The 12,437-nt window shown below is 39.5% G+C and overlaps 1 protein-coding gene across 1 annotated transcript in view; it reads right to left on the minus strand.

Annotated features, from left to right (window-relative positions):
* Nucleotides 1–12,437, minus strand: part of marchf4a (membrane-associated ring finger (C3HC4) 4a) — a 94,879-nt gene that overhangs the window by 8,149 nt on the left and 74,293 nt on the right. The window contains exons 2-3 of the mRNA XM_056254326.1: nt 7,505–7,660; nt 4,885–5,077 (exon numbers count right to left, since the gene is read on the minus strand). Of these exons, the coding sequence (XP_056110301.1) occupies nt 4,885–5,077; nt 7,505–7,660 (349 nt within the window). The remainder of the gene's footprint in view (nt 1–4,884; nt 5,078–7,504; nt 7,661–12,437) is intronic.

Here is a 12,437-nt window from a genome sequence, read left to right on the forward strand (position 1 = left end):
GGTTTCCTCCCACACAGGTTTTTTTTTAAAAGCTGCTCTAGTTTTAGCTGCAGTACCCCCCCCCCCCCCCCCCCCCCCCCCTACACCTCCCTCCTCCCTCCTCCCTCAAAATGGTTTTGTTACAACAATGTTCTTCAGCTGATGCTTAATTGAAAAAAATTATCATTTAATTAGGAGCACATTTCCTCTGAGAGACAAAAAGACTGATACAATGTGTGTGCGCGTGTTATTTACTGCCTCAATTGTATGCGGTTCACGAGGGAGCAGTGTGTATTTTCTCTCATTGCGAAGCATTAGAAGGATCGCTCCTTAAGCTGGCCTGATTAGACTATCCCATCGTCTTGCCTTTCCTCAAGAGATCAAACTCAGCATGTCCTTCCCTGTAATACTTTATACCAGTGTGACAACGTATTACATATCACAGAAAGTCCTAAATATTTGGTCTATTCACTTCCAAATTACATACATAATGACTATTGTTATAATATCTACAAATAGGGTGAATCAGAAGTGAGCACAGAGGGCAGAGCTCTTGAAGTGAGAGGGCTTTATAGGCAATGTGTTTAGAACACTGCGTAAATCTATATATCACTCAACCTTCATTTTGAATAGGAATGTTAACATAGAAGCTAAAGTAATGCTTTTAACTGTAAAGATTGTTGTGGAAAGTATACTTTTGCATCGAGTATCGACCCTTTATAATTCTATTTCCGCTGATAGTCCTTGGGCGCATGAGAACAATTGAGCATTTTAGAATTAATGGCAAAATCACATAAATGGCAAACAAACTGCAAAATTACTTCCTTTAACTGACAATTGTCTGTATGCTGTGAAAGAGGCCTTGTGAAAGAGGAATCCAGTTTGAAGGCTCATTCCAAATGAGAGAAGGCAAGTAATAATGAAAGTACCATTTGGAACAGAGAGCAACAGTGGGGTAATAGAAGTAAAAATTCCATTACTTTTCTCAACAGAGAAATAGATTTTTAATGATTCCGCATAAACCTTTCAAGACAGGCCGACTATTAATCTATGGTATGCTTCTGTTAAAGCCCTAACTGGTACGTTTTTAAAGTTCAGTTTTAAATGTTCAGTTCCCAATCAGAAAATCACAACAAACAAATTAGGACAAAAGCGCTCACCATCAACCATCCACTCACATGAAGCATTGTGAATGACAATCAAGTAAACTCTCCAACTTCTTAATTCAACTGTTCACTGAATTAAAGGGGTCCTATTATGCCCTTTTATGAAGTCTTGATTTAGTTTTTGGGGTGTACTAGAATATGCTTTCATGCTTGATTGTTAAAAAAAACACATTATTTTTCACATATTTTACATTATTACAGCACCTCTCACCCAAGTCTGGGTAGAACTCGATGAGCCGGTCCTTACAAAATACGAAATGTGCTGTGATTGGTTACCAGTGTGTTGTGATTGGCACCGCTTAGCGCGTGTTCGTGAAATGTCACGCCCCTTACCATAACCGTGAGTTTCATCTGCTCAGGTGTAAATGTTAAGGATGTCCTCAATTTCAAACCAATTCAAGCCTGATTCGGACTTAAGAATGTTAACGAACAAGAAGATTGTGCTAAATGGATTTCATTTACGGACTTTGCAAGAACGGATTTTACAGGACGTTTCAGAGTGGTATGTTTGTTTGTAATTTTCTTATACATTTTAGATACAAAGTTATACACCATTTAATCATGATACTTACAGTAATGGTAATACAAACAGTAATCGATAACAAAACCATGGTTACTTTCCTAAGGGGAGGTGAACAGTCTTACAAAAGCGAGAGCTTACAAAAGCTACAGTAAACATTATATCAACACTATTTGGCTAGCGGAGGTAAAGCTTTGCCCTTTGTTTACATTGTAGTTTGTAGCAACAACATAAAACTTATAATTGGAACTGTTAATATAAAAAATACAACTAGAAATAATAGGACATTATTATTACAAGTTGTGATCCACAAACAAACAAAGTGGGAACTGCTTTTGTGTGTAGCCTGCATTGTACTCTCTTAGGTTCTGGAAGCTGTTCTCCGTAAAATGTGCAGCACACGTAAACGTTGGTGTTACAATGTTCATGAACAGTGTTTAAAATAAATTAACCACTCTGAGGTGATAATACACGGGGCAACTTTTTGAGCAATGTTGCTGGGCAATGTTGCCGTCAACGGGCAACCAGATGAGACACAGGGCCCACGACCGATCTAAATTATCCAGATAGAAATGTATTGCCCCTTTTCAATGGGAAAGTGCTCAAGCAACAATCGATCGGCAAGATTGCCCAGCAACTTTGCTCAAAAAGTTGCCTTGTGTATAGGGTTGCCAACTTCAGAAAAGAAAAATGCGGGACAATTGTGTTTTTTTTTACAGGAAAATAAGGAACACTCAAAATATTTGTACTGTATCACACAGTATACTGTATGTAATTTCAGGTTTGTATGTTTAAAAGGTTCTCAGACATAAACACATTTGTTTTGCTTAACCTATTTATGTACAATTTAATTCTAAAACGAATTTTAAGGTCACACAAAAAAGTCACATTACACACAAACCATAGTTCAAAATAATAGCATTTATCTGAAATGGAAAGGTTTTGTAACATTATACACTACATTTTAAAGAAATTAAAGAAAGTAATAGCCTAGCCTACTTTTATTCAGCAAGGACGCATTAAAGTAATCAAAAGTGACAGTAAAGACATTTATAATGTTACAAAAGCTTTTTTTATTTCGGATAAATCTACTTTGAACCTTCTATTCATCAAAGAATCCTGATTTTTTATTTTTTATTAAACATTAATAATAATCAGAAATGTTTCTTGGGCAGAAAATCACATCTATTCCCTCAGGGAGATTTCATGTTTTCTTGCGTGGCTGAATGTTGGACTCATGAACAATAATCACGTTGTTTGAATTCACGAAAACTGATTTGCCGAAATCAAAACCCGGCCGGACAGTAAAAGGGATTTGCCTTTAGCGCGAGTCCGGATCGAACCGGGAGCGACCAGACATCAGCAGAGGATTCTGTTTGCAAATCAAACAATGATTTGTCCCAAAAGAATTATTCATTCTCAATTTAGAGTTTGTTATTTGTATGGTCTGATGCGCATGAGTGTGGGCTGTGATTGGATGATGACCGGTGTCGTGATCATTCTCAAGTGTCTTGTTGCTGTTGTATCAGTCAGTGGTTAGATCAGCGTAGCAGTCTATTTAATCGGGACAAATAAATTAGGCCCAAAATACGGGACGTCCCGGCTAATTCGGGACAGTTGGCAACCCTACCTGTGTATCATCACCTTTAGGAAGTCAAACAAATGAGTTTTGGAAACGGGGTGGATAAAACAGTGTCTCTTTGACATAGTGACAACACTGTCTTCTCTAATGCAGCTCATCCAGGCCTCGTACCCTTTTTTGTATATTCCGTGGGTGGGGATTATTTAAATGAGTAACACTGTGACTTCATAAAGCCCGGGAAAAAATGCGTTGTAGGCCAAACGAGTCGTTCGTTATAGTTCTTGGAAAGAAGATTATGTTAAATAAAACATCTTGGAGCTGTGTAACCTTGCAGATCTTTTTTTATGCTCAAACAGCAACATTACACACTAACTAAAGTTGAAAAAGTGAAAAAGCATAATATGACCCCTTTAACTAATGTGATGAGATCATGTGACAACTATGTAGCAAACTACTGCTTGAAATGGTTATTGTAGGCCTACTGTTATGTATCACAATATCAGTTATATATAAAAAGTCACTTAATATTGGATGGATTTTAAATTGTACATTCTTAATGTGACAGCCAGTATATTGTGGCCAATTTGAATTTGAATTGACTTTGAATGGCATCTATGCAAGAATCAATTTCCAGTTCTCAATCTTTTAGCCTTTCCGTTTCTATTGTAAGGAATTTTATTCAGTAGATGCATAAAAACTGCATGATATTAACTGAAATGCAGCAATTACTCATGGCTCCATGTGGCTTGCCTGAAAAACACAATCCTCTTAGGCCCCATCCACACTACTGCGTTTTAGTTTAGAAACGGATAATTAAAACGAATACGATCTCCGTCCACACCAGCGTTTTAGCTGCGTATTAGAATTGATCTCCGTCCACATTAAAACGACTGAAAACGCGGATCACGTGACCATTCACCAACACTGGGCATGCGCGTGCCGGTGTAAACACAACTTCATTGATAAAATTATCCCACCATGCTCTGGGTTAACCCCAAACCGACGCTCCATGTACGGTCAACGCCGCCGCTGCACACGGGAATTGTCACAGATCGCTCGAATAATAGCTTGACTCCGGCGCATGTAGGCAGTTATAGCGTTGTAAAATGCAGAATTTACTTGTACAACAGCTGCTAGCAAAGATATACGCCATGACTGATGATGACACCCAATCATAGAGCCGAGCGTGAGCCTCTACTACGTCATCGTTTCTAAAGTCCTCCGTTTTGACCCGTCTACACTAAAACGCCCTCCGGTCTCCGGAGAATCACAACGAAAAACAGATCGGCAGCGTTTCTAAACTTCTCCGTTTTGGGTCTCCGCTTTTGCCGTTTTAGTGTGGACGGGAGGTGCAAACGTAGCAAAAGGTCTCCGTTTTTAAACGAAAATGCAGTAGTGTGGACGGGGCCTTAGTTCTGCCTGCACATTTCCACATGTGGGCTTGTAATTCAACATTATGTCTTGTTCACTTTCAGATGGTTCCAATAGATGTTGGTTACCAAGGTGGCCACTAGTCACAGTGTACTCCTCATAGAGTGTCTGATACTCTCAGACAAGTAAACATACAAACATGTAAAAGCACAGCATTGGTTTTGCTGAGCCAGGTGGCTGCAGTTATTGAGCATCCAATGACCTACCAATGCAAACCAGGTCCATGAAGCCGTACATGGCATAACAGATCTGGAAGAGCAGGTCCTGCCTTTGCCACTTGGCCGAGGGGCTGAGGGAGGACCACACCAGCCAGGAGATACTGGCTATCAGGAACAGTGAACCCAGAACAGCTGCAGCTATCTGGACTTTCTCTATCACTGTCAAAGAGATGGCCTGCCACTGGAGACACAGAAAAATATGATCAACTAATAGACAGTAACAGACGCACATTTGAACATGTGAAAAACAAGAAGACACTGGAAAATATTTATACAGTACGCAGATAATATAAGTGACTTAATATCAGTCAGAATAAAACAGACTAATAATATAAACAAATATGCCTTTGGTAATATTACTAGAATTAGTCTGTAAATTAGACTGATGCAGATGATCTTTCAAAAGTGTGGGGTCAGTAAGATGAGTACTTTTATTCAGCAAGGAGGAATTAAATTGATCAAGACTTGTTACAAAAAAAAAAAAAAATCTAATAAATGCCGTTCTTTTGAACTTTCTATTCATCCTAAAAAAAGTGTATTGTGGCTTCCAGAAAAATATTAAGTAGTGTTTACACAGTGTTTTTAACATTGATATAAATGATTCTTGAGCAGCAAATCAGCATATTAGAATGATTTCTGAAGAATCTTGTGACACTTGTGAAGACTGGAGTAACAGCTGTTAAAAAAATCAGCTTTGCCATTAGAGGAATAAATTACATTTTAAAATATTACAATATATTTAAAAATGCACTTTTAAATAGATATTAAAATAATAGAAAACATTTAATTTAAATTGTATGAATATTTCACAATAGTATTGTTTTTACTGTATTTTTTATTAAATAAATGCAGCTTTGATGAGCAAAAGAAACAAAAATATATTTTACAAAATTTTACCGACCCCAAAACCTTTGAATGGTAGTGGTCTACTTTTTTTTGGTTTTATTATTCATATCATTATTTTAAAGGTGCGCTCTGGGAGATCTTTAAGATGAAGTACATAAAAAAACAAAAACTCTGTTCTTCCCTTACCCCAATTCACTACAGTAAGCGCACAATAATATTATATTATGAGCAGTTCGGATGTCTACTTTTTCAGACAACTTTCTTTCTTTCTTTCGTTTTAATTTTTAATTTTTATTTTTTATACGTGCCCTGTAGACGTTCTTCTTGCTGGTTGTAGATCTTGGTGTAGAATGACAGATCGGATCATAGGCAAGTCAACCAAAAGTACAACTAATGTTAAAAAAAAAAAACTTTTAATTGTATGGCCTGTAAAAGTTCTGTAGTGTACCTTTAAAATAACCAAAACAAAGAAGAAAATGTCCTATTCATCATCTGAAGGTCAGATCAAAAGAAAGCAAAAAAGGCTGAAAGTAAAATCATTGAGAGTAGAAGCTTTGAACCCAGACAAGCAAATGAATCATATGAGCTGATCATATGAAAGGAATAAGATAAACACACTGCTAATGCTGTCAGTATGGTGGTACAATGGCACAGTGGTTGTATCAGATGGCTATATTTTGGTGCTGAATGACTACCATATTCATATATCATACATGGTATGCCAAGGTGCACTATGGCCAGAGTATGTGAACATCACCTTCTAATTAATGCGTTTTCTATACTATACAGCCATGTAAATGTCCAAACAATGCGACAAAATGTTTTCTTTTCCAACGTAGCAATGCTCTCTGCACAAAGCGGGATCTATAAAGAAATGATTTGCGGACTGTGGTGTGGAAGAAATTGGCTGGCCTTCAAAAAACCCACCTGAAACTCAATGAGCACCTTTGTGATGACTGTGAGCCAAGCCCCATCATATAAAATCAGTGTCTGACCTCACTGATGCTCTGGAGTAATGAACGAGAGCAGTGTTCCTTGCAACCATGTTCCCACATAGTGGTAAGCCTTGCCAGAAGAGTTGAAGGGAGGATTGATGCCTCATTAATGCCAATGGTTATGAAATGAATCGTCCATGGTTTTACTTAAACACATTAGGGCGTTGTGTTCAGGTGTCCACAAACTGTATTGGCCATTTAGTGTTACTCCGTAACGCATGTAACTATATTGATTTATTTGGACTTAATCTGAGTTCCTTCATTTTAAGATTATTTTCTTCACTACAGTTCAAAGCATAACAACAAATCTCAAAGAGCCAATTCTTTTCAATGAACTGTTCACAACTACTGATTCAATAACTCAGGTTAACAAATCATTGAATTGTTCTTGTCTGAATTTAAAATGAGCCTAGAAGCAGGAGTAATATGATCCTTAGAGCTCGACTGTGCTGACTTTAAAAAAAAAATCATAATGATGTCAGACTAACCTATTTAAATTCTATCAGTGTGACTGGGGCATTAGACCAAAGTATTTTGAGCAGGAGGATGGAGTGTATAAAAAATAAATAAATAAAACCATATAGATTTTAAAACACTTTTACTTTTAAAACATATACTGTTACCTTTTAAATCGAAATGGATTACTTTTACTAATGCAATATTTCATCAGCGTACATGGAATTAAAAAGGAACATATAAAAAAAACATGGTAATAATGTTTTTGGTAATAATAATGTTACAACAAGCTTAGGCAAGCATTAAGTTACCTGTAGCGGGTTCTTGGTGCTGATGGCGATGACCTGGTATTTGTAGTAGCAGAGTTCGCAGCTCCAGGATCCTCTCTCACTAATCCACTTTATTAGACAGGGCTCATGAGTGCAGCGAACAGAACCACTACAGCGACACGGGCTCAGCAGCTCCCCCTGCAGGACACAACACATGCTCACATTAGCAGTAGCTAATCTCCCCCAATTTATCAAATAATTCGGAAACCAGACACCCAGATCGATGATAAATAAGACAACAATATTGTCACGCTGTGTATGGTTCAATCCAAAACTCTTGACAAAGATAAAGTAAATAAAGTCTTTAATAAACACAGAGAATCACCCAGGAGAAATCATAATTCACACACATTAAATGAAGACAAGAACCAACAAGCAATAGAACCAAACAAGGAGTATCATGAACTAAACGAGACACTTGTGTGGTTAATCGGTAACTAAGGAAACTAACAGAGTAATTAAGGTCAAACTGAAATGAAACACGTAACACAGACACAGGAATGAAAACACAAAGATACCAAACATAACCATGTGTCCACCAAAGCATTTTTTAGCCAGCTGAAAACGCTGGGCCCTCTGCTGAAAACTAGCTGTGGGTGCTTGAGAGCGTTTTGGCAGTGCAGATTTTTTTTCAGTTGAGACGCTTTGCTTGTTATGATACGGAATATCCGCAAACGTGTTACTATCTCATTTCACAGATAGTTTGTTTCTGTGTTGTTTCTATATTTAATGTCGATACAATGTAAAGTATTTGGTCTGGCTCTTGTTTTAAACTATTTTGTTCTGCTATTATGCTTGCTGTTGTCATCTGTTGATGTTGTACAAGCAGAATTTGGCAGTTGGTCGGTGTGGTATTTGTCCCGCCCCTCCTCCACTGTGATTGGATGGTTGGGTAAAAAGTGACAGTGATGAGCACTGCGTTTTACCCAAAGTTGAACATTCTTCAACTCTTGGCGACTGGTAAAAAACTGGTAATAGACTAAGATCTGGAATGTTGTCTTCAGCAGGATTAGAACCCCAGTCCCCTGGACACAGAGCCAGTGTTTTTCTTGAGTGAGCTAACTTTGAGGATTTTGAAACCCTCATTTAACAAAAATCTCAAAGAGACGAGCAGCATAAACTCCAAATAGCTTTTACTTTTAGAATGATCAAAAAACAAAGTACAAACAAATAAACTAGAAGCAAAGCTTCCAATGGTCACAAAAAAAAAAAAAAAAACAAAAAAAAACCACAATGGCTCAAAATAAACTCACGGGATATAGGTAGGTAGGCTCAAGTTTGAACAAAAAACAATGATAAAAGGCTAACTTAAATAGGGCCCTACACAGGTGAGTATCATCAACAATGATTGCTAAGTAGGCCTACAACTGAGAGTTCTTGCCAATGGTTTCCCCCTGGCAACTGGGAGGAGGATTGCAGGCAAAAGACCTCCTGCGCCCCCTAGTGACTGGGAGCAATGGTCATGGCAGGAGTGTGACCCCTTGTGGTTGGATGACGTATTGCCTGACAAAGTCTTACTGGAGACCTCTCTTGATGAACGGCTCCTGACGTTCCTTTTAGTGCTGTTCGACTGTTGTCTGTGGAAGTCCCTGATGAGATCTGGGTCCAGTATGTCTCTCACTGGTACCCACGAGCGCTCTTCTGGACCATAGCCTTGCCAGTCAACTAAATATTGGACCCCTCCCCGTACTTTATGCATGTTCAATAATCTCTGCACAGAGTAAACCAGGTGCCCCTCCACCATCTGAGGAACTGGATGATGGAGGGTGTGGGGTATATGCGCATGAACCTGGGTAATAGGAGTCGGTAAGAGACCGGGTTTTTTTTCTTGAGAATCTTGAAAGGTCCAATGTATCTAGGACCTAGTTTGCGTGACTCGAGGCGCAATGGAAGATTCTTAGTTGAAAGCCACACTCTCTGTCCAGGACGGAATGACGGACCTATCCGCCAACGTCGATTGGCCTGTTTCTGTTGTTCACAGGTCGACTTTAACAGGGCTGCCCAAGCACTCCGCCAGATCCCCCTGCACCTCTGGACTAACTGGGCCGTTGCTGTGTAGTGTTTGAACCAATCAGACACACACTAATTATTCATTATATTTAATGAATAATCCAGCAAACTCACTCTCCCAACAAAAGTCTATGAAATCACAAATGAAGCCAACACTGGCAGAACCTATTGTCCTGTTACAGGACACCTTAAGACTGATAAGAGTTTACGACCCCAAAAGGGAATGTGCAGAGGGCTGTGACACTCGAAATAGAAAGAGAAATAAACCCTGTTTATCCTATATATTCCATAAAACCACTTGAGAAATGTATAAACATGCATCTAATTTTCCCATCTCACGATTTTCCTTTAATGAGGTTTGGCCTACGTTTTCTTGTAAACTCTAATGGGTTAATGTTTCAGAATTTGCATACCATGGGTAACCAAAATCATAAGTGTGGCATTTTGGTCTCTATAAACTCCAATCTGCATCCCCCATTTGTTCATTTACATTACATTTTGCTAACTTTATAACGCATTAGTATTATACAAATCTTGAAGATTATTTTCTTAAACAAGTAAACAAGTAAAGCAAGTATCAAACTTAGTCTCATTATTTGATACATTAAGTATCCTTAACCCTTTTTAAGAAGGGCGTGGTAGAACTGAACTGATGGTTTGCTCAAGGCTGATGATCTGCTGAATTTCAAACAATGCTATAAGTTCTAGCTTTCCTATATTCTGCTTCAGCTCTCTTTCCCTTGGTAAACTGTATGCATGTATGGATGTGTATGTTAGAGTAGTTTAAATGTTTAGTCTAGTTAATAGTCTTGTTCATATCACACATAAACTTGTCCGTGTCTCAAGCGCATATCTGGAGTCACTAATCATATAGATTTTGACTACTTGCTCTTAGTAGTACTTAGTAAGAAAGACATTTCCCATGCCTCGGAAATGTACATTTCTATTAATCAATTAATAACCAATATTGAGGGTTCATAGGATGATGTTAATGTAGCTACATCAAGTTAATCCGATTAACTGATCCAAAAATTCACAATCAATTATAACAAGTTATGATTGGTTATTAATATTTCATAGAGCTAATTTGCTACAGCTGGAACCTGTGCTTGGAAGTCCTGTTCAGAAAATAGTGGTTGTTCGAGACAAGACACCTGAGGGTCTTCTCAATCTCCTGGTTCACTCTCTCTGTCTGGCCATTGGATTGGGGATGGATCCCTGAGGACAAGCTGATGGTAGAACCGATTAGACGTCCAAAAGCCTTCCAGAATCTTGAGGTAAACTGGGAACCCTGATCAGACACCATATCTTGAGGAAAACCATGAATTCTAAAGACATGTTGCATGAGAAGTTCTGCTGTCTGGCCTGCTGTAGGAATTTTAGAGGTGGGAATGAGATGACATGCCTTAGAAAATCTGTCGACTACTACAAGAATCACTGTGTTACCTTGAGAATTGGGTAGGCCATTAACAAAATCCATGGATATGTGGGACCAGGGTCATTTTGGGATAGGGAGTGGATGTAGTTTACCTTGAAGGAGGGCTCTAGGTTCCTTATTCTGGGCGCAAGTGGAACATGCGGCAACAAATCTCCGGACATCAGTTCCCATGTTGGGCCACCAGAACTTAGATTGGATCCGCCTCAAGGTTCTAAGGACTCCTGGATGTCTGGTTGAAGTTGCAGCATTACCCCACTGCAGTACTTTGGACCTGACGGTGTTTGGCACAAAGAGGAGACCCGATGGGCCATTACCTGAGGTCAGGTTGGCGATGTTGAGCCTTCCATACTGCCGTCTCCAACTCCCACTGGATGCCTGCTAGCACTCTGGACCTTAGAATGATGGGTTCCGACCTGTCCTCCTCTTCCTGTGACTCGAACTGCCTTGACAGAGCATCAGGCTTTATATTCTTGGAACCGGGTCTGTAAGAGAGGATAAAGTCGAAACGATTAAAGAAAAGGGCCCACCGAGCTTGGCGAGGATTCAAACTTTTGGCTCCCTGGATGTGAGGTTCTTGTGGTCTGTCCATATCAGAAATGGATGTTTAGCCCCCTCCAACTAGTGCCTCCATTCCTCCAAAGCCAGCTTAACCGCCAGCAACTCCCGATTCCCAATATAATATTTCTTCTCTGCTGCTGTCAGCCGACGTGAAAAGAAGGCACAAGGATATAGTTTATTGTCCCTAGTCGCTCTCTGGGACAAAACAGCTCCCACACCCACGTCTGATGCGTCCACCTCGATAATAAACGGTAACTCAGGATCTGGTAGAGTTAATATGGGAGTTGAAGTAAATAGCTGTTTGAGTCGTTTGAACGCCTTGTTAGCCTCCTTGGTCCACTGGAAGGGTGTGCCAGACCTCCTGGTGAGAGCTGTGAGAGGTTTCGCAATGGAACTGAAGCCTCGAATAAATCTCCTATAAAAGTTGGCGAAACCCAGGAAGTGTTGGACTTGTTTTAATGAATCAGGCTGGGACCACTCCAGGACCGCACAAACCTTGCTGGGATCCATCTGTACACTGCCGCATGAAAGGATGAAACCCAAGAAAGAGACTGTAGTGACATGGAACTCACTTTTCTCAAGCTTGACGAAGAGGTTGTTCAAGAGCAGACGAGACAGAACCTGCCGGACATGTTGAACATGGTCTTCGTAACTCTGGGAAAATATTAAGATTTCATGGAGATATACAAACACACATTGGTTTAACATCTCTCTCAGGACATCATTGATAAGGGCTTGACAGACGGCCGGTGCATTTTCTAGCCTGAAGGGCATCACCTGATACTCGTAATGCCCATTAAGGGTGTTGAAAGCCGTCTTCCATTCATCCCCCTCCTGAATTCTCACCAGATGGTACGCGTTCCGGAGGTCCAACTTAGTGAAGATGGTAGCGCCCTGGAGGAGTTTGAA

This window comes from Rhinichthys klamathensis, unplaced genomic scaffold, assembly GCF_029890125.1.
Source record: "Rhinichthys klamathensis goyatoka isolate OS25496 unplaced genomic scaffold, OSU_Roscu_1.1 h1tg000111l_1, whole genome shotgun sequence".
NCBI classification, from domain to species: domain Eukaryota; kingdom Metazoa; phylum Chordata; class Actinopteri; order Cypriniformes; family Leuciscidae; genus Rhinichthys; species Rhinichthys klamathensis.